Below are 25,296 nucleotides of genomic sequence, written 5' to 3'. Positions count from 1 at the left end.
TCTGTATCCCCAGGACCCAGCGCAGTGCCTGGTACATAGTAGACACTTAAATGTTTTTTAATATATGAGTGAATGAATAATAAGATGTATATGAATCTATTTGCAAATTTTAAGGTGGTGTCATTAAGCTATGACTGATGAATGTACCATCTTCACAGTAGGAGCAGTGGACATGTGAAAGCAAACACAGGAAACGGGGAAGATGCGCATGTATTAAGGCATGATTAACAGCTGGGCGCAGTGGCTCAGGTTTGTAATCCCAGCACTTTGGGAGGCTGAGGCAGGTGGATCACTTGAGCCTAGGAGTTGGAGACCAGCCGACACAATATGGTCTCCATCTCTACAAAAAAAAATAAATAAATACAAAAATTAGACGGGCATGGTGGTGTACACCTGTAGTCTCAGTACTTGGGAAGCTGAAGTGGGAGGATGGCTTGAGCCCCAGGTCGAGGCTGCAGTGAGCTGTGACTGTGCCATCGCATTCCAGCCTAGGCAACAGAGCAAGACCCTGTCTCAAAAGAAAAAAAATTAATGTTTAAAAATTATGTAAAAGCAAGATTAATGTTGTAATGCCAATTAATGTTTTTAGATGACATTGTGAGAGATATAAAGTACAGAAAATAAGGCTTTCAACACATTTTAGACAACCAAAGTACATTGATGTGAAGAGAGAGAAGAAAGGAAACCTCAAAACTAAAACTTCATACTTCTGCCAACTGTGTCCACTAACTTAGAAACTTGGGCTTCTGTACTTCACGGAAAATGGCAATGTCTCCTCTCCACAGAAGGTTCTTTTAAATTTTATTTGCATTTATATTACCTTTGAGGGTGGGAATGAGGAAAAACAAAAATATGGGTTAGCCTATGAGTGAAATTTTTCCAGAGAATATTGTCAGGATCATATTACCTTGGAAAAAGATACAATAGAGGCCCATATTGATCATGTTTAGCTGAGATGCTGTTTTGGTTAAAACGTACACTGAGTTGAAGATATCCTACAGTGGTTAGACCCTGACCTGGCCAGAAGAATATTTTGATCTACTAAACTTGTTAGATAAAACAAACTAAATTAAAAAGTAATGAATTCTCCAAGCTTCTAAGTCACAAGAAGGAATAAACCCATGCCAAATAAGCCCCTAATTCTTCAGTAGTAGCTTTGAGGGAGATGAAACCAGTTTAGGGGAAAGGGAGGAGGTGCCCTGGCCACAAATTTAGCAGGGCCACCGATGTAGCTGAGTCATGGCCCAGGAGGCAACTTTAATACTATGTTAAACCATCGGTCACATCCATCTTTTTTTTTTTTTTTTTTTTGAGACAGAGTCTCTCTCTGTTTCCCAGGCTGGAGTGCAGCGGCGTGATCTCAGCTCACTGCAACCTCTGCCTCCCAGGTTCAAGCAATTCTCCTGCCTCAGCTTCCCAAGTAACTGGGATTACAGGCGCCCACCACCACGCCCAGCTAATTTTTTTTGTACTTTTAGTAGAGACGAGGTTTCACCATGTTGGCCAGGCTGGTTTCAAACTCCTAACCTCAAGTGATCCGCCCACCTTGGCCTCCCAAAGTGCTAGGATTGCAGGCATGAGCCACCATGCCCGGCCCGTATCCATCTTTTTAGGAAAGAATATTCAGATTAGAAACAGGAAAATTGGTGGACAACAGAAAGTGCCACTCCTTTATTCAGGACACCAAAGATATGAATTGAACTTCCTTTTAAGTATGTGGTTTTTTAAAATATTTGTGTTGGTAAAAAAAAAAAAATATATATATATATATATATATACACATATATATATATACACACATATATATACACACACACACATATATATATACACATATATATACACATATATATATATATATACACATATATATACACATATATATATATATATATATATATATATATAAAATAAAAATAAAGGCTGGGTGCGGTGGCTCATGCCTATAATCCCAGCACTTTGGGAGGCCAAGGCAGGTGGATCACCTGAGGTCAAGAGATCAAGACCATCCTGGCCAACACGGTGAAACCCCCGTCTCTACTAAAAATTCAAAAATTAGCTGGGCGTGGTGGCTCATGCCCATAGTCCCAGCTACTCGGGAGGCTGAGACAGGAGAATCACTTGCACCCAGGAGGCAGAGGTTGCAGTGAGCCAAGATCACACCACTGCACTCCAGCTTGGTGACAGAGCAAGACTCCGTCTCAAAAAAAACAAAACAAAACAAACGAACAAACAAACAGATGGTGAGATGGTTTGGCTCTGTGTCCCTACCCAAATCTCATCTTGTAGCTCCCATGATTCCCACGTGTAGTGAGAAGGACCCCATGGCAGATGATTGGATTATGGGGGAGGGTCTTTCTCCTGCTGTTCTCATGATAGTGAATGGGTTTCATGAGATCTGATGCTTTTAAAAACGGGCGTTGCCCTGCACAAGCTCTTTTTGCCTGCTGCCATCCATGTGAGATGTGACTTGCTCCTCCTTGCCTTCCACTGTGATTATGAGGCCTCCCCAGCTATGTGGAGCTGTAAGTCCAGTAAGCCTCTTTCTTTTGTAAATTGTCCAGTCTCAGGTATGTCTTTATCAGCAGCGTGAAAACGGACCGATACAGATGGAAATTCTGACATACACTACAACATGATGAACATATTTATTATGCTAAGTGAAAGAAGCTAGTCCCATAAAGACAAATACTGTAAGATCCCACTTAAATAAGGTACTTGGAATAGTCAAATTGATAAAAACATAAAGTAGCATGGTGTTTGCCAGAGGCCAGAAGGAGGAGGAAATGGGGAGTTAGTGTTTCATGGGTACAGCATTTCAGTTTTGCAAAGTGAGAAGAGTTCTGGAGCTGGATGATGGTAATGGTCATATGGCATTATAAATGTATTTAATACCATTGCATTGTACCCTTGAAAATGGCTTGCCGGGCGCGGTGGCTCAAGCCTGTAATCCCAGCACTTTGGGAGGCCGAGGCGGGTGGATCACGAGGTCAGGAGATCGAGACTATCCTGGCTAACACGGTGAAACCCCGTCTCTACTAAAAATACAAAAAAAAAATTAGCCGGGCGTGGTAGCGGGCGCCTGTAGTCCCAGCTACTTGGGAGGCTGAGTCGGGAGAATGGCGTGAACCCAGGGGGCGGAGCTTGCAGTGAGCCGAGATCGCGCCACTGCACTCCAGCCTGGGAGACACAGCGAGACTCCGTCTCAAAAAAAAAAAAAAAAAAAGAAAATGGCTAAGATGGTAAATTTTATGTTATTTATATTTCAATACAATAAGATTGGAAAAACAACTTTTATTATAAAAAGTTTAAAAGGTACACAAATACTCATCATCCAGTTTCAACAAATTATCAACATTTTGCCTATCTCATTTCTTATATTTCTCCACTCCCCTCTTATTTCCCCTAATAGATTTTTAGGTTTTTGTTTTTTTTTTTTACTTGCATTGTCTAATTATGATCATGTCATCCAAAAATCCTGCTGTATTGTTATTTTTTCCCTATATTTGTTCCTCATTTTTTAAAAATCCAATGATTCTATGGTTAGTGTCTCTGTTAAACAGAAATGAGGGAGGACAGGAAACATTCTTACTTTATCTTAGGTTTTTTTTTTTTTTTCTTTTTTTTTTTAAAGACAGAGTCTCACTCTATTGGTTAGGCTGGAGTGCAATGGCACAATCTCAGCTCACTGCAACCTCCACCTCCCAGGTTCAAGCGATTCTCCTGCCTCAGCCTATGAGCAGCTGGGACTACAGGTGTGCACCATCACACCTTGATAGTTTTTGTATTTTTAGTAGAGACAAGGTTTCACCGTGTTGGCCAGGCTGGTCTCAAACTCCTGGCCTCAAGTGATCCACCCACCTTGGCCTCCCAAAGTGCTGGGATTACAGGTGTGAGTCACCGTGCCTGGCCTGTTTTATCTTAGTTTCAATGAGCTTATCTTTGCTATTTAACAAATGCTGGCTCTTTGTTCTATGCATGTGCTCCTTTTAAGTTCAGATACACAGGAACCCTCAGCAAAGTTTTTCACTCAGTACTGGTGCGGGCATCAGGAGATATGTCAATACACATATTGACACATATCTAATTGTATCGGCTTTCTGGAAATCAACTGCATGACATAACCAGGGCTTTTTAAAGGCTCATGATGATTTACCTAGAAATTCCTATCCAAGACTCTATCTTCAGGAAATAATTAGAGATGCAGTCAAAGATTGATGTACATAATTTTTAATAGCAATGGAGTACTCATGTTATATTGTTGACCACCCAGAGGCCATCCCCAGCCCCTTTCTCCCTTATTAACGCAGAGACTGAGAACAGCGGACACTCTTTTCCCTAGCCTTTACAGAGAGAGGTGGCCAAAAGTGCCAGCTGTGATCAATGAACTCTAAAAAGAAGTCTGCAGGGAATGATGAAAAAGATGTTCTGACGACCAAGGCTTTTACTGCCCTACCTGTAACCCTGCTTCCTGCCTTTGAATCAATCAAAGGAGAATGTGGTACTTGAAGCCATTCCAGCCATACTGTGACCACAAATTGACAAGCCTAAAAGTGACAGGCCAATATGCTGAGGATGAGAACAGAGAGGCAGAAAGAACCTTAGTCTGAGATGACATCCTTAACAGCTGCATCAAAACTGGACCTGCCTATCCAGACATCTTTTTCTGTGAGCGATTCTGTGGTAGTGCTCTTTTAATGGAAGATAGTGGGTGTGTATTCTTCTGCTTGTAGCCAAAAGGAAACCTACCTTATGTATATGAATATCCCACAATTTATTTAATTGGTCCTCTAGTTACACATTTAGCTTGATTCGATTTTCTTTTCTATCAGAAGTAACAATGTTGATGAATGTTTTTGAATATACATCTTTGCCTTTTGGGAAGCATTTTTTTTTTTTTTTGGTCTTTATCCTCTGCATCTGAGAAATTTATTTATTTATTATTTTTATTTACTTATTTTTTTGAGACGGAGTTTTGCTCTGTTGCTCAGGGTGGAGTGCAATGGTGCGATCTCCACTCACTGCAACCTCCACCTCCCGGGTTCAAGTGATTCTCCTGCTCCAGCCTCCCAAGTAGCTGGGATTACGGGTGCCCACCATGCCCAGCTAATTTTTTGTATTTTTAGTAGAGATAGGGGTTTCACCATGTTGGCCAGGCTGGTCTTGAACTCCTGACCTCAGATGATCTGCCTGCCTTGACCTCCCAAAGTGCTGGGATTACAGGCATAAGCCACCATGCCTGGCCTGAGAAATTTATTTACATTTGTCTTCCTTTGCTAATTTTATTTCGACAGAATTAATTTTGCTTTTTTACTCCTTATCCTGTGTTTTTCATTTCCTTTCAACCCTTCCTTTTCTTTTTCCTCTTTCATCACATCTAGTTTATCTTCCATCTCAGCCTACATTCATCTTCTTCTGTTATAGAGCTCATGCCTACCTCACTTCCACTTAAGATACCCAACAATTTTCTAGAACTTTTTTCTGGCTCCCACAAAAAATCATTTAGACCTATGCAAAACTTCTGAACCTCTGGTATACTTTTTTCTTTCACTTGTTTTATATGTTTTTTTTTTAATACATCCCACATTGATTTTTCTTTTTTTCCATGCTCAATTTTGAACAGGGTGCTAGCTATTCACATTCAGTGTTTGTTATCAAGCAGAGTGAGTGACGATTTCCTTTGGTTCTGCTTTCTGTCTGATAGCTAGATGGTTGAATCTTCCTTTAAAATCTGTATCTGCAGCCTGGGCAACATAGCAAGATCCACTTTCTACAAAAAATACAAAAATTAGCCCAGTGTGGTGGTGTGCACCTGTAGCCCTAGCTACTTGGGAGGCTGAGTCAAGAGGATCACCAGCACCCAGGAGTTCAAGGTTACAGTGAGTCATGATTGTGCCACTGCACTCCAGCCTGGGTGGCAGAGCAAGACCCTGTCTCAATCAGTGAGTCAAAACAAATAAAATCTCTATCTGGAGGGCAGGGTCGTGTGCATGTGTCCCAGCCTCATTCCCAGTGTCTAGTCATTTTTCACTTGGTGTACTTAGGCTCTGCTGAAGCTGCATCTCCCTTTTCCTTCTATTTCCTGGTTTTCTGTTAGTCTCAGCTAATCTACTACATGAGGAATTGTGATTTTTTAAAAATGGAGCCCTAGTAAGGTTTTCCCTGTTCTCTCCCCTAAATCTAAATCACACCATGGTTACACTTGAATTCTGGTTAGTTTCCCCAAACTTTTTGCCCAATAGTTTTTTGATTTAAAAAAATTTTTTCCCTTTCCTTTTTTTTTTTTTTTTTACACAGAAGTGAGAATTAGACAGTTCTTCCAATAGTTTTTTGAAATTCATGTGATTGAAAGAAAGAAAAAAAAGAAAAAAAATCAGCTGTAGTAAGTGTGATTTTTCTTAAGTGTGATTTTTCGTTTTTTGGAGTTGGGGAAAAGGGTACAGCCTCCGTTGAAGAAGAGACTGGATGAGAAGCAGGAAATCTTCTCCCCCTAGTGGAAAGAAAGAGATACTTCAGGACTAATTTATCCAAATCTTCCCTTGTGGTCTAGGTCTCTCTCTCTCTCTCTCTCTCTCTCTGTCTCTGTCTCTCTCTCTCTCTCTCTAATATATATATATATAAAGTGCTAGGATTACAAGCATGAGCTACCATACCTGGCTTGTATATAATAAAAGTTTTTGAGACTAAAGATTTATCAACAAAGAAGTAAATTCTGCAAAATTGCAAAATATTACATACAACGAAAAAAAAATTTTACTTCAATATATAAGTGATATAAGTTAGAAAACATAATTTTTTAAATCCCATTTATAATAGAAAGATCATATTGGAAATAACCTAATTTAGTAATAAAAGAGTCACTCAGAGAAAAATGATAAAACCATTTAGAAAAAAATAAAAGAACCCTAAAACAGATAGAGAAATACTCTTGATCAAGAAGACTAAATGTAAGTCGGGCACAGTGACTGACACCTGTAATCCCAGCACTTTGGGAGGCTGAGGTGGGTGGATCACCTGAGGTCAGGAGTTGGAGACTCCATCTCAAAAAAAAAAAAAAAAAAACTTTTAAATAATAGTTTATAATGTTTCTGGTAGACTAGAGCTTTTTCTTTGTTTTTTATTTTGTTTCGTTTTGGTTTGTTTTTCTTTGTTGTTGTTTTGTTTGTTTTGTTTTGTTTTGTTTTGAGACAGAGTCTTGCTCTATAGCCCAGGCTGGAGTGCAGTGGCGCATTTCGGCTCACCGCAACCTCCACCTCCCGGATTCAAGCAATTCTCCTGCCTCAGTCTCTTGAGTAACTGGGACTACAGGCGTGTGCCAACACACCCGGCTAATTTTTGTATTTTTAGTAGAGACAGGATTTCACCATATTGGCCAGGCTGGTCTTGAACTCCTGACCTCATGATATGCCCATCTCGGCTTCCCAAAGTGCTGGGATTACAGGTGTGAGTCACTGCGCCAGGCCCTATATTTATATTTTTGAGACAGGGTCTGTCTCTGTCACCCAAGCTGGAGTGTAGTGGCTCAATCTCAGCTCACTGCAACCTCCGCTTCCTGGGTTCAAGCAATTGTCCCATGTCAGTCTCCCAAGTAGCTAGGCCTACACAGGCGCATGCCACCACACCGGGCTAATTTTTGTATTTTTTGGTAGAGACAGGGTTTCACCATATTGGCCAGGCTGGTCTCGAATTCCTGACCTCAAGTGTTCTGCCTACCTTGGCCTCCCAACGTTCTGGGATTACAGGCATGAGCCACCGCACCTGGCCTGGAAGACTAGTTTAAAAAGAGACACTGATGAAAGTTAGACTTAGAACCACGTTGGAAATGACCATTTGGGGTATTTTAAGCTCATAGACAAAGTTCTGAAGCTCTAGGCCCACAGCCATGGATACATGCTTCACAGTGGTGCTTAGGCCTCAGAAACTGAACATTCAGCCCCACTGACACTCATTATCAGGTGTCCAGAGGAGAAACCTCTCCTAAGTAGATATCTAATTTCTAAGATTCTATGGATTGAGGCGATAACATCAAGTGTATACCACTCTCTCCAAAGACTTTCTGATCTCTGATCAGAAAACGGACTTATATTTAGACTTATATATCATCTTATGTTTATAATGTGTATCTGAAAATTCCCAGGTCTGAATTCTTTGTGGGTATGGTTCTGTTTGTTTGTGCTGACTCTTGTTCAGGACGTTCCTATGCTGTGATTTTTGCTGACAGTTCACGTTCACTGGAACTTCATGGGGATTTTTGAAGCGTGTGTTGGGGTAACCATTCTCTCTCTGGTGAGGATTTGTGCTGACTTCCATGACCTACAAACCTAGGTCAAAGTTAAATTTGCAGCATGTAACCTTTTTAGATATGCAGATAACTTGAACTCAGACTCCAAACTGGCATGAGGACTGGCTTTTAGCCACATATTCTCAGAAGAGACTCTTTCCTCCAACCTGAGCCAAGGCAAGATAAACACACTGCTCTGCTCTCTCCTTTTTCAGGTAAATATCAGTTTTTCTTTTTGCGGGGTATGGAGTTTCACTCTTGTTGCCCAGGCTGGAGTGCAATGGTGCAACCTCTGCCTCCCAGGTTCGAGCGATTCTCCTGCCTCAGCCTCCCGAGTAGCTGGGACTACAGGCACCCACCACGCCTGGCTAATTTTTTTCTTTTTTTCTTTCTTTTTTTTTTTTTTGAGACGGAGTCTCACGCTGTTACCCAGGCTGGAGTGCAGTGGAGCCATCTCGGCTCACTGCAAGCTCCGCCTCCCGGGTTCCCGCCATTCTCCTGCCTCAGCCTCCTGAGTAGCTGGGACTACAGGCGCCCGCCACCGCGCCCGGCTAATTTTTTGTATTTTTAGTAGAGACAGGGTTTCACTGTGGTCTCGATCTCCTGACCTTGTGATCCGCCCGCCTCGGCCTCCCAAAGTGCTGGGATTACAGGCTTGAGCCACCGCGCCCGGCCTAATTTTTTTCTTTTTTCTTTTTTTCTTTTTTTTAGTAGAGACGGGCTTTCTCTATGTTGGTCAGGATGGTCTCAAACTCCCGACCTCAGGTGATCCGCCCACCTCGGCCTCCCGAAATGCTGGGATTTACAGGTGTGAGCCACTGCGCCCGGCAAAATATCATTTTTTCTAATTCACCCTTTCTCTGAGAGTAAAACTCTTTATGGTTCCTGGTTTAGGGGAATCTTCATTCTAACTCCCTGGTTTGAGCCCAAAGCTTTGCTCCTGGCCTATGTGCCACCTTCTTAAAACTAGAATCTGGCTGGGCACAGTGGGTCAGGCATATAATGCAAGCACTTTGGGAGGCAAAGGCAGGTGGATTACTTGAGCTCAGGAGTTTGAGACCAGCCTGGGCAACACAGTGAGACCTCATCTCTACTAAAAATCAAAAAAATTAGCCAGGCATGGTGGTACAAATCTGTAATCCCAGCTACTCTCAGGAGGCTTAGGTGGATCACTTGAGTACAGGAGATCAAGGCTGCAGTGAGTTTGATCATGCCACTGCACTCCAACCTGGACAATAGAGCGTGATTCTGTCTCAAAATAATAAGAATAATAATAAGTGCTGGGCACAGTGGCTCACGCCTGTAATCCCAGCACTTTGGGAGGCCGAGGCGGGCAGATCATGAGGTCAGGAGGTCAAGACCATCCTGGCCAACATGGTGAAACCCCATCTCTACTAAAAATACAAAAACAAAATTAGCCGGGCATGGTGGCGGGCGCCTGTAGTACCAGCTACTCCAGAGGCTGAGGTGGGAGAATGGCGTGAACCTGGGAGGCAGAGGTTGCATTGAGCCGAGATCGCACCATTGCACCCCACCCTGGGCGACAGAGCGAGACTCTGTCTCAAAAAATATATGTATATTAAGAAGAAGACGACGACTAGAACTCTGGGTCACCTGGGCTTAGTAGATGCTCTCGGGGTAACTGATACCCTAAGCCCTTGCTTACCTCCTTAACTGTAGACTTACTTTAGTAAGGCTCCAGAGGATTTCTTTTTGCAAACTAAATAATACATTTTGGCTGGGTGTGGTGGCCTCTAATCCCAGCACTTTGGGAGGCCACGGTGGGCGGATCACCTGAGGTTGGGAGTTTGAGACCAGCCTGGCCAACATAGCTGAAATCCCATCTCTACTAAAAATACAAAAATTAGCTGGGTGTGGTTGTGGGCACCTGTAATCCCAGCTACTTGGGAGGCTGAGGTAGGAGAACCGCTTGAACCCGGGAAGCGGAGGTTACAGTGAGCCGAGATCACGCCATTGCACTCCAGCCTGGGCAACAAGAGCGAAACTCCGTCCCAAATAAATAAATGAAATATTTTTAAAGATGTTCTTATTTAACATTCTAATAGGCTTCATATTATATTATTATATATAATTTTAGAAAGTAAATACTTTCTAAAATTGAGTCTGCCATATTGCCAAAAAAATAGAAGTCTACAAATTCTATCTCTTCCTAGCTGTCTCACAAATCCAAAACTTCAGTAGTTACTGATTCCACTACCGTATCTAATTTTCCTTCAACATTTTTCTTTAATGGCACTACTTCCCATCCACCTATTTACAACAAAAAATTGAGCAAAGGCTCCTTTCTCCCTCAGACTTTCACATCTTAGTATAACTTTCATTGATTCTAAGTTCTAAATATCTCTTACATTTGTTCTCTCCTTCATTCTACCTACAATTGCCTTCACAATTCATTATTTCTTTTCTGGGTCACTAAAATAATCTGTTTCCATGCTTACCTCCCGCAAATCCATTCTTTATATAGCTGTCAGCAAAACCTATTTAAAATAAAAATCGGATCATGCTGTTTGCATAATTAAGTCTTCAGTGACGCCTTATTGCTGTCAAGATAAAGTCTCAGGCCTGGCACAGTGGCTCATGCCTGAAATCCCAGCCCTTTGGGAGGCCGAGGTGGGTGAATCACTTGAGGCCAGGAGTTCGAGACCAGCCTGGGCAACAGAGCAAGACCCCCATCTCTACAAAAAACATAAAAATTAGCCAGGGATGGTGGCATGTGCCTGTAGTTCCAGCTACTCAAGAGGCTGAAGTGGAAGGATGTCTTGAGTACAGGAGACAGAGGTTGCAGTGAGCCAAGATCACGCCACTACATTCCAGCCTGGGCCACAGAGCCAGACCCTGTCTCAAAAAATAAAAAATAAAAATAAAAATAAAGTTTCAATTACTTATGATGGCATACAAGATCCTCTACAATCAGTCCCTCCCTCTGCTGGGTCATACCAAATTACGTATCATCCTTTGCTTGATCTGCCATCCTCCAGTCAACCCTACACCTCACCCCAGCTTTCCTGGCCACTGTCAGCTCCTTATCTTCAAAACCCAGGTTACAAATCTTCTCTTCCAGGAAACTTGCAGGCAAATCCTTACTGCACCCTTTGTTACATCACAGCACATGATGTACTTCACCATTACTGCACTTACTACACCGTATTGCAGTCATTCTACTGTTGCCCCAATTAGACTATGAATTCCCTTCAAAGACAGGTAAAATTTTATCTTTATCCACAGTACCTGGCACAGTGCTGATAACATGAGGTACTTAGTATCTACCAAATGAATGAACGTTTTTGACTTCTACAATACCTTTGGAGATTGACTCCTACCTCCACTGCTACTCTCAAAGTTCAGGCCCTTTATTCTTTCTCTATCCCCTCACATGTCCTTCTGCCTCTAGCTTATTAACCCACACCTAAATTATTTCTAAAGCACAGTTCTGATCATGTCCTGCTTACCATCAGAAACTGCTATTGCTGGCCGGGCGCGGTGGCTCACGCCTGTAATCCCAGCACTTTGGGAGGCTGAGGCGGGCGGATCACAAGGTCAGGAGATCGAGACCACGGTGAAACCCCGTCTCTACTAAAAATACAAAAAATTAGCCGGGCGCGGCTGTGGGCGCCTGTAGTCCCAGCTACTCGGGAGGCTGAGGCAGGAGAATGGCGTGAACCCGGGAGGTGGAGCTTGCAGTGAGCCGAGATCGCGCCACTGCACTCCAGCCTGGGCTGGGCGACAGAGCGAGACTCCGTCTCAAAAAAAAAAAAAATAAAAAATAAAATAGGCCGGGCGCGGTGGCTCAAGCCTGTAATCCCAGCACTTTGGGAGGCCGAGACGGGCGGATCACGAGGTCAGGAGATCGAGACCATCCTGGCTAACACGGTGAAACCCCGTCTCTACTAAAAAATACAAAAACTAGCCGGGCGAGGTGGCGGGCGCCTGTAGTCCCAGCTACTCAGGAGGCTGAGGCAGGAGAATGGCGCAAACTCGGGAGGCGGAGCTTGCAGTGAGCTGAGATCCGGCCACTGCACTCCATCCCGGGCTACAGAGCAAGACTCCGTCTCTAAAAAAAAATAAAATAAAAAAAAATAAAATAAAATAAAATAAAATAAAAAAAAAAAGAAACTGCTATTGCTGTTAGCCCTTGACCTTTTTTTTTTTTTTTTTTTTTTTTTTTTTTTTTTAAGAGACAAGGTCTCACTGTCACCTAAGCTGGAGTACAGTGGTGTGATCATAGCTCATTGTAACCTCAAACTCCTGGGCTCAAACAGTTCTCCCACCTCGGCCTCCCAAGTAGCTAGAACTACAGGCACATGCCACTGCTAATGCCTGGCTAATCTTTTTTTTGTCTTATTGTATTTTTGTAGAGATAGGATCTTGCTATATTGCCCATGCTGGTTTTAAACTCCTGGCCTCAAGCAATCCTACTGCCTCAGCCTTCCAAAGTGCTGGGATTACAGGCATGAGCCACAAGATTCTGGAATCTTGCCTCATTTTCCAGCAGCTCATAGCAACCTACTGGTTTCCCAAAGGCAGCTCAGCTCCATCCTAATGACCAAACCAGCTGGGACATGGGGCAGGCAGTGCCGAACCAGCCTCCACTCCAACTTCTCCCTTCACCATCTAATGAAGCTTATTAGTACTAGATAGCCTTCTATATCTAGGATCTGATGGTATTAGATCTGATGGTATTGGAGATAGCTACAGGATTCCCATATTATCCAGAGTCACTGCCATCCCCATTTTGACTTTATGGAAGATTCCATTTCATCACTCCACTCTACAGCAGCGGTATACTGAGGGCTGGCGGGGGTGGGGGAAGGAATGACACTACAAGGTAGGGAGGGAATCCATTGTCTAGAAAGAATTTTAAAACAATAAAATTGACTTTTAGTTAATTTGTTTTTTCTCATCATCAAGCACCAGTAATTCTAAACAATGTCAATATTGTTTACATATTCTCTCCCACCAGGGTGGACTGGTCCCACCACCATCTGTTGGTGTGCCACTGCTATTCAGGCATCACCCCCTTTTGAAACCTTTTACCCACCCCAAAACAGAATTAATCACCTCTTCCTACACCCTAATGCACACTCACTTGAGTCTCCTACAAGACCACAGGCACATTAAGGAGAGCATGTCTTTAACCTCTAGTACACATTCATGAACACATACGCTTCCTTTGCCTCAGCTTCCCATTAAGGTCCTTGGTGAGTGAAATGTGCTCAGTCCCAGTTACTCCATATTGCTAGAAGAAAGCATCAGGCCTTACACTCAACTCTTAGACCAGACTAAATACACATAGAATATAATCTGAATTCCAAAGGCTGGTACTCACAGAACACCATAATCTGGACATAGTTCTTATTCCTACTTAAATACTAAATCTTATACTCTATTTATACCAAACTACTTATACTTGGTATATTTCTGCCTATTACATGTAAGTCCTTTTTGTTTTCCAGTACTTTGTGTCTGATTTACCTAACTGCTAAGCTACCCAGAAGGAAATTTAAACACACAATTTTGTAATCATGCTGTGGATGCAACAGACACCAAATTCTAATGAATAAAACTACTGATAGCTAACTTATAAAAGCGGAGAAGACATTTTTATTATACAACATTTTATTTTAAAAAAAATTATCTTCATAGAATACATTTTCACATTAGAGATTCCCATTGTGCGAAAATAACAATTTATTACTTAAGAGTTTTATATTTGTTTTAGAACAAGTAGAACACATTTGAGAATTAAATCTCAGTTTAGAATTGGAAATATTTTGATACATCTACAAGAGGAAACTTGCCCTAAAATGGAACTCCTCTATATTCAGAAGCACTCCAAGCATTTCTTCCTAGGATTTAGAAATTTATAATGTGAGAGGTCAGCATTTCCTAATTTTAAGATTTCCCTAGTATACGTAACCATCAGTAGGTGGTATCTACTGACTAGAGAGGGAAGTTTTCAAAAATTAAACACTGTCTAATTTTCTGCAAAGTTTTTATTCATGAATTAAGAGTATTTCCCTTTGTCCATTATTGCCAGGGCAAATATGGAAGTTTGATCATATACTAATAGTAATAAAGCTGGATTATCTTCAAGAGATTGATAAATTAAAAGGCAAAAGCTCATATATCATGTTTAGTTATACTGTGAGTCTTATGAGAAGCTGGGAGGCAACCCCATTAACTCACCAGAATACAGAACTCAGTGTCACAATTTCTTAGACACAATTCCTTAAACCTTTTCCTCAAAGATTAAATTCTGAAAATAATCTTAAGATTAAGATTATTAAGAGAAAAAGGCTGTCCACAAATGGACTTATCTGTTATTTCTTCCTTATTGTGAGCTGAATGGCATGACAAAGCAGAGGCAAAGAGGCATACATCAATTCTTCAAAGTATGAAGTCAAAAAGGTCAGAGCTTCCACAGCATGGCAACAGCTTTGCAGATGCCCACGTCGTGATAGTTGAAATAGCAAAGCCCAGCAAAGGTTAAAGCTGAAAGTGCCAAAAGCCCTGCCTTGGCAGCTTTCTGCGAGGCATCCCCATGAACATAGTCAGTAACAACTTGTCCAAGGCCCCTAAAGAAAAAGAAAAAAATCATAACATCAATGAAAAATCACAGTGAAATTAGGAGACTACACAGATAACTTGGCTGCAAAAAAACAATCTGTCAAGTTCAAATGCAACGTCTCCATTTGCCACTCCACTGTCACTGCCATCCATCTGCCACTCCAGTGCACTGTTTGCTTCTTTAGGGGATTCTGTATAGCCTTTTGTGTGTGTATGTCAGTAAGTCTATTTCTAGTGAATCTTTTTTTTAGAGACAAAGTCTTACTCTGTTGCCCATGCTAGAGTGCAGTGGCCTGATCATAGCTCACTACAGCCTCGAACTCCTGAGCTCAAGTGATCCTCCCGCCTCAGCCTGCCAAGTAGCTGGGACTCCATGCCCGGCTAATTGTTATTTATTTATTTATTTATTTTTTGAGACAGAGTTTCACTCTGTCGCCCAGGCTGGAGTGCAGTGGCACGATCTTGGCTCACAGCAACCTCTGCCTCCCGGGTTCAAGCGATTCTCCTGCCTCAGCCTCCCAAGTAGCTGGGACTACAGGCACCCACCACCACGCCCAGCTAATTTTTGTATTTTTAGTAGAGACAGGGTTTCACCATATTGGCCAGGCTGGTCTGGAACTCCTGACCTTGTGATTCCCCCGCCTCAGCCTCCCAAAGTGTTGGGATTACAGGCATGAGCCACCGCTCCTGGTCTGTTTTTTCTTTCTTTAGAGATGCGGTCTTACTATGATGCCCAGGCTGGTCTTGAACTCTTGGCTGCAAGTGATCCTCTCACCTCAATAACTAAAAATAACTAAAACCCTACAGTATTTTTAATTAATTCAAAAAGAATTTATTAAGTAGATATTATGTGCCAGAATCTGTCATAAATGTTGGGAGTATAGTAAGTGAGATAGCATCCCTGCCTTTATGGAATTTGCTAGTGAAAGAGAAGGAAAAAATAAACATATATATGCTATGAAGAAACACTTTAGAAAGGAAGGCATGAATGAGAACACCCAAACAAAAGTGGCATCTCTAATGAATAGTAAGATTTGTGTGGCTGGAGCACACGGGTGAAGCAGAGATCAGAGGAAGGCAGAGGCCAGTTGCATAGGGTCTTGAAGGTCATGATAAGGAATCTGAATTTTATATGAAATATAATAGGAAACCACTGATATGTTTTAAGCAAGGAGTGACGTAGGTAAGGAGTGACCTAATTTTACCATTTCTGTAACAGTTTTATTGAAATCTAAGTCAAATGCCATAAAAAATTCACCCTTTTTAGTATACAATCCAGTGGTTTTTTAGTATATTGAGTTGTGCAATCATCATTATTTAATTTCAGAACATTCTCATTACCCCAAAAAGAAACCCTCTACCTATTAGCCCACTGCCCAACTACAAATTTACTTTCTGTCTCTATGGATTTGCCTATTCTGGACATTTCATGTAAAAGAACCCATACACGGCTGGGCGTGGTGGCTCACACCTGTAATCCCAGCACTTTGGGAGGGTGAGGCAGGCGGATCACCTGAGGTTGGGAGTTCGAGACCAGCATGACCAACAAGGAAAAACCCTGTCTCTACAAAAAAATACGAAATTAGCCGGGCGTGGTGGCGCATGCCTGTAACCCCAGCTACCTGGGAGGCTGAGGCAGAAGAATCACTTAAACCCGAGAGGCAGAGGTTGCGGTGAACCAAGACTGCAGGTTCGTGCCAAGCCAAGATCACACCATTGCACTCCAGCCTGAATGATAAGAGGAAAACTCCATCTCAAAAAAAAAAAAAAAGAAAAGAAAAAGCCATACAATATATGGCCTTTGTGTCAACTTAGCATAATATTTTCAATGTTCATCCATGTCATAGCATTTATCAATACATCATTCCTTTGTATGGCTGAATAATATTCTATTGTATGAATACACCATATTTTGTTTAGCTATTCATCCACTGACAGACATTTGGATTGTTTCCACTCTTTGGCTATTATAAATAATGCTGCTCTGAACATTCCTATACAAGTTCTTTGTGTGGACACGTTTTCAATTCTCTTGGGTATACACCTAAAAGTAGATTGCCAAGTCTATGGTAACTCTAAGGTTAACTTTGTGTTGTAACTGCCAGAATGTTTTCCAAAGTGACTGAAACGTTTTATATTCCCAACAGAACCATGAGGGTTCCAATTTTCCAAGTCCTCAGCACCACTTACAACTGTCCATCTTTTATTACAGCCATACTAATGGGGTGTGAGGTGGTATCTCATTGTGGTTTTGATTTGCATTTCTCTAATGACAAATGATGCTGAGCAATTTCTCATGTGCTTATTGGCCATCTGTATATCTACTTTGGAGGAATATAATTTTACGTTTTAAAAGGTCACTATTGCTGTAGTATGATGAATAAACAGTGTGGGTGGGGGACCAGAGTAACAGGTGAACAGGAAACTAGTTAGAAGGCAACTGAAGTAGCCTAGGTGAGACTGTTGGCTTAACCTAGGCTGGTGACAGGGTGTAAAGTGACAATTCAGACTATTTTTTTTTTTTGTAATAATGTCTATTTTCTTTTTTTTTTCCCCCTTTTACTTTAAGTTCTTGGATACATGTGCTGAACGTGCAGGTTTGTTACACAGGTACACATGTGCCATGGTGGTTTGCTGCACCTATCAACGTGTCATCTAGGTTTTAAGCTCTGCATGCAATAGGTATTTATCCTAATGCTCTCCATCCCCTTCCCCCGCACCCTGATTCAGAGTTTTGTTTTTTTGTTTTTTTGAGACAGAGTCTCACTCTGTTGCCCAGGCTGGAATGCAGTGGCGCAATTTCGGCTCACTGCAACCTCCGCCTCCTGGGTTCCAGTGATTCTTCTGCCTCAGTCTCCCGAGTAGCTGGGACTACAAGGCAGGTGCCACCACGCCCAGCTTAATTTTTGTATTATTAGTAGAGACAGGGTTTCACCATACTGGCCAGGCTGGTCTCGAATTCCTGACCTCGTGTGATCCACCCGCCTTGGCCTCCCAAAGTGCTAGGATTACAGGCATGAGCCACCGCACCTGGCCGATTCAGACTATTTTTTAAAGAAAGAACAGAACTTAGGGAATAGATGTGGGGTAAGAACAAAAAGAAGTATGTAGAATGACTCCTAAGAATTTTAGCTTGAGCATAGCTTTAACTGAGAAGGGGGCTTTAAAGGAGAAATCAAGGGAGATTTGGGGGAAAAAAAGAGTGATTTGGCCAATGTTAGATCTGGGATAACTATCAGACATCCAAGTGGATGTCAATTAGACAATGAGATAAATAAGTCTGCAGCTCAGAAAAACAGGTCAGATCTGAGCTCACCTAGAAAGAGGGTACAGATGGAGAAATTAAGAAGGCCATGACTCAGCCCTGAAGATTTTGTCATCTCGAGGTCAGACGAGGAGAAGGATCTGGCAGAGGAGACTTCTATGCATCTGGAAAGCCAAAGAAAAGTGACTTACGGGGAGAATTAATTGAGTTGAAGGCTGCTGAGACTTCAAGCAAGTGGAGGACAGAGAATAGACAACCGGATTTGGAAAGATGAAGGCCTTCAGTGCCCTTGGTAAGAATAACCTATGTTACATAGCTGGGATAAGACCCTAATTAATACAGGTTAAAAAAGACTCAGTGTTGAGGAAGTGGAGCACAATTATAGACAGCTCCTTCAAGATGGATCACATGTTAGAGAAATATTACTTACTATACTTGTGATCTAATATTTCATATGCAACTGGCATCTTTTATTTGGAAAGGTCTATGTGGTTAAAAAACAACATCAACAACAAATTCTCCTAACTAGTCCTACAAAACTAGATAATTAAAACCCCTTTAGGCTGGGCACAGCAGTTCATGCCTATAATCCCAGCACTTTGGGAAGTCAAGGTGGGAGGATCACTTGAGGTCAGGAGTCCAAGACCAGTCTGGCCAACATGGTGAAACCGTCTCGACCAAAAATATAAAACCGAGCTACGTATGTTGGTACGTGCCTGTAATCCCAGCTACTTGGGAGGCTGAGGCATGAGAATTGCTTGAACCCAGGAGGCAGAGGTTGCAGTGAGCCAAGATCGCACCACTGCACTCCAGCCTGGGTGAGAGTGAGACTCTGTCTCAAAAAAAAAAAACAAAAAAAACAACAACAAAAAAAAAACCTTTAACACTAGCTAGAAAATGATTCTAGGCCTGGCGCAGTGGCTCAAGCCTGTAATCCCAGCACTTTGGGAGGCCAAGATGGGCGGATCACGAGGTCAGGAGATCGAGACCATCCTGGCTAACACGGTGAAACCCCGTCTCTACTAAAAAAATACAAAAAACTAGCTAGGCGAGGTGGCAGGCGCCTGTAGTCCCAGCTACTTGGGAGGCTGAGGCAGGAGAATGGCGTAAACCCAGGAGGCAGAGCTTGCAGTGAGCTGAGATCCGGCCACTGCACTCCAGCCTGGGCAACAGAGCAAGACTCTGTCTCAAAAAAAAAAAAAAAAGAAAATGATTCTGACAAGTCACTTAACCTCCCTGGGTCTTAGTTGCCACATTTGTAAAATAAAAGAGTTGGTTAAGACACTCTCCAAAGTACTTCCAGTACTTTCAACAATCTGAAAGCGCCTCCATACTGCCCACAATGACAACATATTGTTCCTGCAAAACTTAAAAAGAACAACTCAAGGAACCCAACCTTGAGTTGTTTACCCTCATTTTAGAAGGTTCAATAACACAAAAAGTCATACAAACTATACCAGATAAAATAAACAAAAGCTGGGCCAGACGTGGTGGCTCACACCTGTAATCTCAACACTTTAGGAGGCTGAAGCAGGTGGATTACTTGAGGTCAGGAATTCAAGACGAGCCTGGCCAACATGGCAAAACCCCATTTCTACTAAAAATACAAAAATTAGCTGGGTGTGGTAGTGTGTGCCTGTAATCCCAGCTATTCAGGAGGCTGTGGCAGGAGAATCACTTGAAGCAGGAGGAAGAGGTTGCAGTAAGCCGAGATCATGCCACTGCACTGCAGCCTGGATGACAAAGGGAGACCCTGTCTCAAAAAATAAATAAATAAATAGGCTGGGCTCGGTGGCTCATGCCTGTAATCCAAGCACTTTGGGAGGACGAGGCAGGTAGATCACCTGAGGTCAGGCGTTCCAGACCAGCCTGGCCAACATGGCGAAACCCCATCTCTACTAAAAATACAAAAAAATTAGCTGGGTCTGGTGGCACGCGCCTGTAATCCCAGCTACTTGGGAGGCTAAGGCAGGGAGAATCGCTTGAACCTGGGAGACGGAGGTTGTGGTGAGCCGAGATCATGCCACTGCACTCCAGCCTGGGTGACAGAGCGAGACTTTGTCTCAAAAATAAATAAATAAATAAACAAACAAACAGACGCTGTATACTCATTCATTCAGCAAGTATTTACTGAGTGCTATATGTCAGGTACCAGACAGTAGTTCTATGTTCTAGAGGCACAACAGCAAACACACACAGTAAAAACAACAAAATAACCCACCCACATGTATCTTTTTTTTTAAGAGGCAAGAATAAACTATACTATTTAGGGACATACATTTGGGTGATAAAACAAAATGCAAAGAAGCAATTACTATACAAAATAATAAACAGATGATGTAGTATATTAGAAGGTAGTAAGTGCTATTGAGAAAAATAAAACAAGCAAGAGAGATAAGGAATGGTAGGACAGAAACTGCAATTTTGAATAAGTGGTTAGGGAAGGCTTTGTTGAGAGAATGACATTCAGGACCTGAAGGAGATGAAGGAACAAGCCAAGTGTATAGCTAGAAAAAGAGTTTCAGGCAGAAGCAGTAAGAGAAGCCCTGAGACCTAGAATGTCCCTGGCATGTTCAAGGAATCTCAAGGAAGCCCGTGTGAATGAGAGAGAGAGCGCAGCTAAAACTGAGGGAAGAAACAGGGAGGTTCAATCATGTAGAGTCCACAGACAACTCTAAGAATTCTGACTTTGAATAACATGAACAGAAAAAATAGGGTTTTGAGAAGAGGAATGTCTTATTCTGACTTAACATTTTAACAGGATCACTGGGTCTGCTGTGTTGGGAATGGACACAAATGGGGACCAGTTAGGAGACTACTACTAGAGTCAAGGATAATGACCAAGTTTGAAGCTTACCAGGTTTAGACTTGAACAAACAGAAAACTGGAAATGCCATTAATTCAGATGGACAAGAGTGCAGGAGGAACAGATTAGGGGAGATCAGAAACTCAGTTTGACAAGCTACATTCAAAATGTTATTATATATGGAAATCGAATTGAAAGACATTGAATAGGCAGGTGGATATATAAATCTAGGCATATACATATTTTATATATATTTTAAAGTTTTCAACAAATTTAGAGCATTTCAATTAACTTCTCTCTCATATATAATACGTAAGACAAGCTCACAGCAAACAAACTGAGCAGACAACTATACTTGGAATTGCTATACTTGCCAGTGACCATGAAGAGTGAGGGCTGCAGCCAGGGAATAGTCCACCGCAGAGCAAGGATTCAAATAAGCAGCCGGAAGCAGACCCAGGAGCAAAACACTGACAACCCTCTCGCTAGTCCAGTGGAGAGACGCAGCCTTGGAACCAGCTACAGAAAGGACCAGATTCATAAAAGTCGATGTGAGAAACACATCTTTCATGTTCAACATATGCCACACAGTAACCCAAACTGACAGACCGTATACATATAGGATATAACTCTGAGTACAAAGGAAGTAAAATATTAAAATAGTAGTTAAGAGAGAAGCTATCTTTGTTTTTTGAAGTCTTTATCTCTGTTTTTTGAAGTATTTTAGCAAAAGGGTATCGCAATGCCTACATATTGATTAGAAGACAGATCCAAGAAGATGGATAAAATACAGAATTGCTCTATTGCTACAGAATTAAGGCCGTCTTGGTTCAGTGAAGTGAACAAATTACCTTATGAATGTAAGTTAGTGGGCCGGGAGTGGGTGGCTCACAACTGCAATCCCAGCACTTTGGGAGGCCGAGGTGGGCAGATCACCTGAGGTCAGGAGTTTGAGGAAGTCAGGAGTTTGAGACCAGCCGGGCCAACATGGTGAAACCCATCTCTACTAAAAGTACAAAACTTAGCTGGGCGTGGTGGTGGGCACCTGTAATCCCAGCTACTCGGGACGCAGCGGCAGAAGAATCGCTTGAACTCAGAAGGCGGAGGTTGCAGTGAGCCAAGATCATGCCACTGCACTCCAGCCTGCACAACACAGCGAGACTCTGTCTCAAAAAAAAAAAAGAAAAAAATTTTAAAGACTTAGGCTAGAAGGTCTTCTATGATTATAAATGGCATCATTCAACCATAATGGCACTAGTCTGCCCAAAGGTGTAAACTAGGTCTTCATTTGACAGAGTTGGACACAAGAGTCCCCCCTACAGGTAGGAAGTCCTGCTCAAGGCATGACAATTAGTGAAGGTAAAGATGGCTAGAGCCCAGAAAGCAGCAGCAATGGAGAGAACATACAATGGTGCCTGGGTGACAAGTGAATGTGCTGCACTCCACGCCATTCTGGGATAGGTCGGTCCTGAAGAAATGCTGAGATATGAGCAGGTCTGACCACTGGGGTTCGCAGCAACAGAGCTGAGGAAAGAGTAGGATGATCATAAGAACGCCTCCTTTAACAGGACTGAAAACTTTCTAAAGGACCATAGGTAAGCTACTTAACCCTAAATAGGGAATAACATCTCATCTGTAAAATGATGATAGCACCTATTTCACTGGGGTTACTCTGAAGTTAGACTAGGGAACATGCAGATGTTCCCTACTTTATTTAATGACACCTCAGGCATTCTTTAACCTAACTCAGTAATCTGGAAGTCATGAGAGACGTTTCCCCTAAATTCAATCGCCAAATCCTATTGGCATTATCTCTTTAACATTTCTTGAAACAATCTTCTTTTCTTTGTGCTACTTTCCTAGTTCAGGACCCCATCTTGCCTGGACTACTACGACAGTGTTTTCCTCATCAGAGTGAAAGTTCTTTGAGGGCGGGAACTACGTTTTCCTTTACATTTGTATCCTAGCATTACTACAGTGCCTGCGGTAGAACAAATACCCAGGTTAAATGATTTTCGAACTGATCCCCTCGTCCACTCCCACACCCAAACACACCAACTCCAGAAGAAACGGGCAAGCGCCTAACCCTCTTTCCCGATTCAGGGTGGGAGCCAGTGGGGAGCATTCTAGGGACAGTAAACGGGGAGAAAACAGAACTCCTATGTGGATTAGCCTCATCAGGACTGCAACTTCCAGAGCGAGCGCTCTTCCTGATTATTCCGTCAACTCAGCTCACAGCAAGTAACTACAGTGGTCATTGCTGTGATTTCGGGATTTTCTTCTCCTCAAGAGACCTCCCACCCGGCAGATGAGTCCTCACTTTCATCCCCTTCCCTGGCTGGAGGCTGTGCTAAGTACCTCAGGGTGCGAAGACCCCTCACCTCGGCCTCCTTGGGCACCGCAAAGGGCACTCAGCCTCCAGACAACCGCCATCTCGTTCCTGAGGGCTCAAGGTCATCCACCAACCCGGAAGCACTTAGGCGACAATTCCCACCCACGATGACGAAAGAAAACAGGGAGGAGGAAAATGCTGAGAGAACCGGAAGTCGATAGGCGGGGCACACCCGTCGCGCTTGCGCAAACACTGTTGTCGGAAAGTGGCGAGCCTGAGGCGAACAATGGCCGAGCTGGGTGAAGCTGATGAAGCTGAGTTGCAGCGCCTGGTGGCCGCCGAACAGCAGAAGGCGCAGTTTACTGCACAGGTGCGGGGGCGGGGAGGGTGAAGGGAAAGGAAGTTTCACCTTCCTTGCTGGTCCTGGGCACGCTCGCAGGTCTGTACACTGGCGGCTCACTGGTGCTCGATCCCGGCTGCATCCCATTCCCCTCACAAAAGACAAGTCATGGCTCTCCTGTCCCTGGTGACTGGTAGTGCTCAGCTGCCGGCTATGTAAGCGTAGCGTGGAGAAAAGAAAAGGTGTAAAGCAGGGAAGAAGATTTGGGCGACGCAAGGGTACGAGAGCCTAGTTAGCCGGCGATATGACTGGGCTGGCATTCAAAAGATCTGGGTTCTCATCCTCCCCCTGCTCCTTGCAGGCCACGTGCCCGTAGAAAAGATACTAATCCACTGTGGGTTTTGGTTTCGCCGTCACCCCACTGCCTCACTGAATTATGAGGACCGTATGCGAATGTATTTGAAAACGACTAGAACATTATTGGAGGAAGGTGGACTCTGAAGTAGTCGCTGTAGAGTATGGATTAGAACAAGGGTTTGGAGCCCTTTGGGCATGGTTCTAACCCGGCCTGACTTGCTGGCTACATGACCTTGGACTACGTAATCACGCCTCTTAAATGGGAGGTGATGACAGCTATCCTTGAGGACCTTAGAGAGAACTGATTTCTTAGTAACCAGCCTCACAAATAGTAAGCTCTTGGGTTATTTTTTTTCCTTTTGGGTGGGAGGAAGAGGGTGCTTGGAGGATAACCAGCAAGAACCCTGGCTAGAAATCTTTGGGCCCTGAACATGCAAATGAAAGTGCACATAATTTCTGTGCCTGTATGTGCATTCTTCTGGGGAGTGGATCCATAACCCCCAAAAGGTTAATGGAAGAATTACCTTGTCTAGGGGATAGGTTTGGAATGAGTGCAATACTTTGGGGAAATTAATTGGTTCCCTAGTTTGTTCACACTGGTGCTAGCTACTTTGCGGAATATAAAAGGTTATTAGTCCTACCTGAGAATGTACAATCTGTAGGGACGAGGATCTGGATCAATATTGGTGACTAATTAGGAAATGAAGAAAGAGAAGAGCCTAAAGTGACTCCGTGGTTGATTTAAAGAATGGTTTTGTCAGGTGTCAAAAAGTGAGAAGTTAATAAACAAGAGTTAGGCCTATCTGCAGACCCAAATGGTTACTCTTTTTCTTTCCTTTTAGGTGCATCACTTCATGGAGTTATGTTGGGATAAATGTGTGGAGAAGCCAGGGAATCGCCTAGACTCTCGCACTGAAAATTGTCTCTCCAGCTGTGTAGACCGCTTCATTGACACCACTCTTGCCATCACCAGTCGGTTTGCCCAGATTGTACAGAAAGGAGGGCAGTAGGCCATCCCCCAGGAGAATGACAGAAGCAAAGGACTTGTTATTAAGCAGACTTAAGGGCCTGTGGGGGAAGGCTGTCAACCCATTGTCAGATCAGCATCAGGCTGTTATCAAGTCTGTTGGTGCTAAAAAGTAAAAGATGAAATGTTCAAAGAGTGAAATTTATTTATTTGGAATTCAGAAATTCCAGGTTGTTATAACGTCAGTTACTCAATAAGTGTGAATTCTCCAACTCTTCTTTTAATCCCATTTTAGAATTTAATATAGAGATCTCTGATTGGCAGGAACACTAGAAATAAATGTTCCATGGCCAGTAGTGC

General features: G+C 42.8%; 2 protein-coding genes and 1 long non-coding RNA gene across 4 annotated transcripts; 1 reads left to right on the top strand and 2 right to left on the bottom strand.

Moving 5' to 3' along the window:
* Window positions 1-3,899: 3,899 nt before the first annotated feature.
* LOC139357588 (uncharacterized) lies at window positions 3,900-12,074 on the bottom strand. The gene is made up of 3 exons (XR_011611056.1): window positions 11,240-12,074; window positions 10,741-10,779; window positions 3,900-6,490 (listed from the first exon to the last, which is right to left on the bottom strand). It is a non-coding gene; the product is annotated as an uncharacterized lncRNA (long non-coding RNA).
* Window positions 12,075-13,880: 1,806 nt separating this feature from the next.
* LOC105493610 (succinate dehydrogenase complex subunit D) lies at window positions 13,881-23,517 on the bottom strand. Of its 2 annotated transcripts, XM_011761403.2 has the most exons (4): window positions 23,322-23,517; window positions 22,348-22,464; window positions 21,315-21,459; window positions 13,881-14,877 (listed from the first exon to the last, which is right to left on the bottom strand). In XM_011761403.2, the coding sequence occupies exons 1-4, from the start codon at window positions 23,371-23,373 to the stop codon at window positions 14,712-14,714; spliced, it is 480 nt and encodes a 159-aa protein (XP_011759705.2). In that variant the 5' UTR covers window positions 23,374-23,517; the 3' UTR covers window positions 13,881-14,711. The 2 variants fall into 2 exon arrangements, with proteins under 2 accessions (XP_011759705.2, XP_011759706.1); XM_011761404.3 differs by lacking the exon at window positions 21,315-21,459.
* LOC105493612 (translocase of inner mitochondrial membrane 8 homolog B) lies at window positions 23,513-25,129 on the top strand. Its single transcript, XM_011761405.3, has 2 exons — window positions 23,513-23,642; window positions 24,812-25,129. The coding sequence occupies exons 1-2, from the start codon at window positions 23,559-23,561 to the stop codon at window positions 24,977-24,979; spliced, it is 252 nt and encodes an 83-aa protein (XP_011759707.1). The 5' UTR covers window positions 23,513-23,558; the 3' UTR covers window positions 24,980-25,129.
* The last annotated feature ends 167 nt before the right edge of the window (window positions 25,130-25,296 follow it).

This window comes from Macaca nemestrina, chromosome 12, assembly GCF_043159975.1.
Source record: "Macaca nemestrina isolate mMacNem1 chromosome 12, mMacNem.hap1, whole genome shotgun sequence".
NCBI classification, from domain to species: domain Eukaryota; kingdom Metazoa; phylum Chordata; class Mammalia; order Primates; family Cercopithecidae; genus Macaca; species Macaca nemestrina.
The sequence above is the reverse complement of the archived record's forward strand: the minus strand, read 5'-3'. Positions and strand labels throughout refer to the sequence as shown.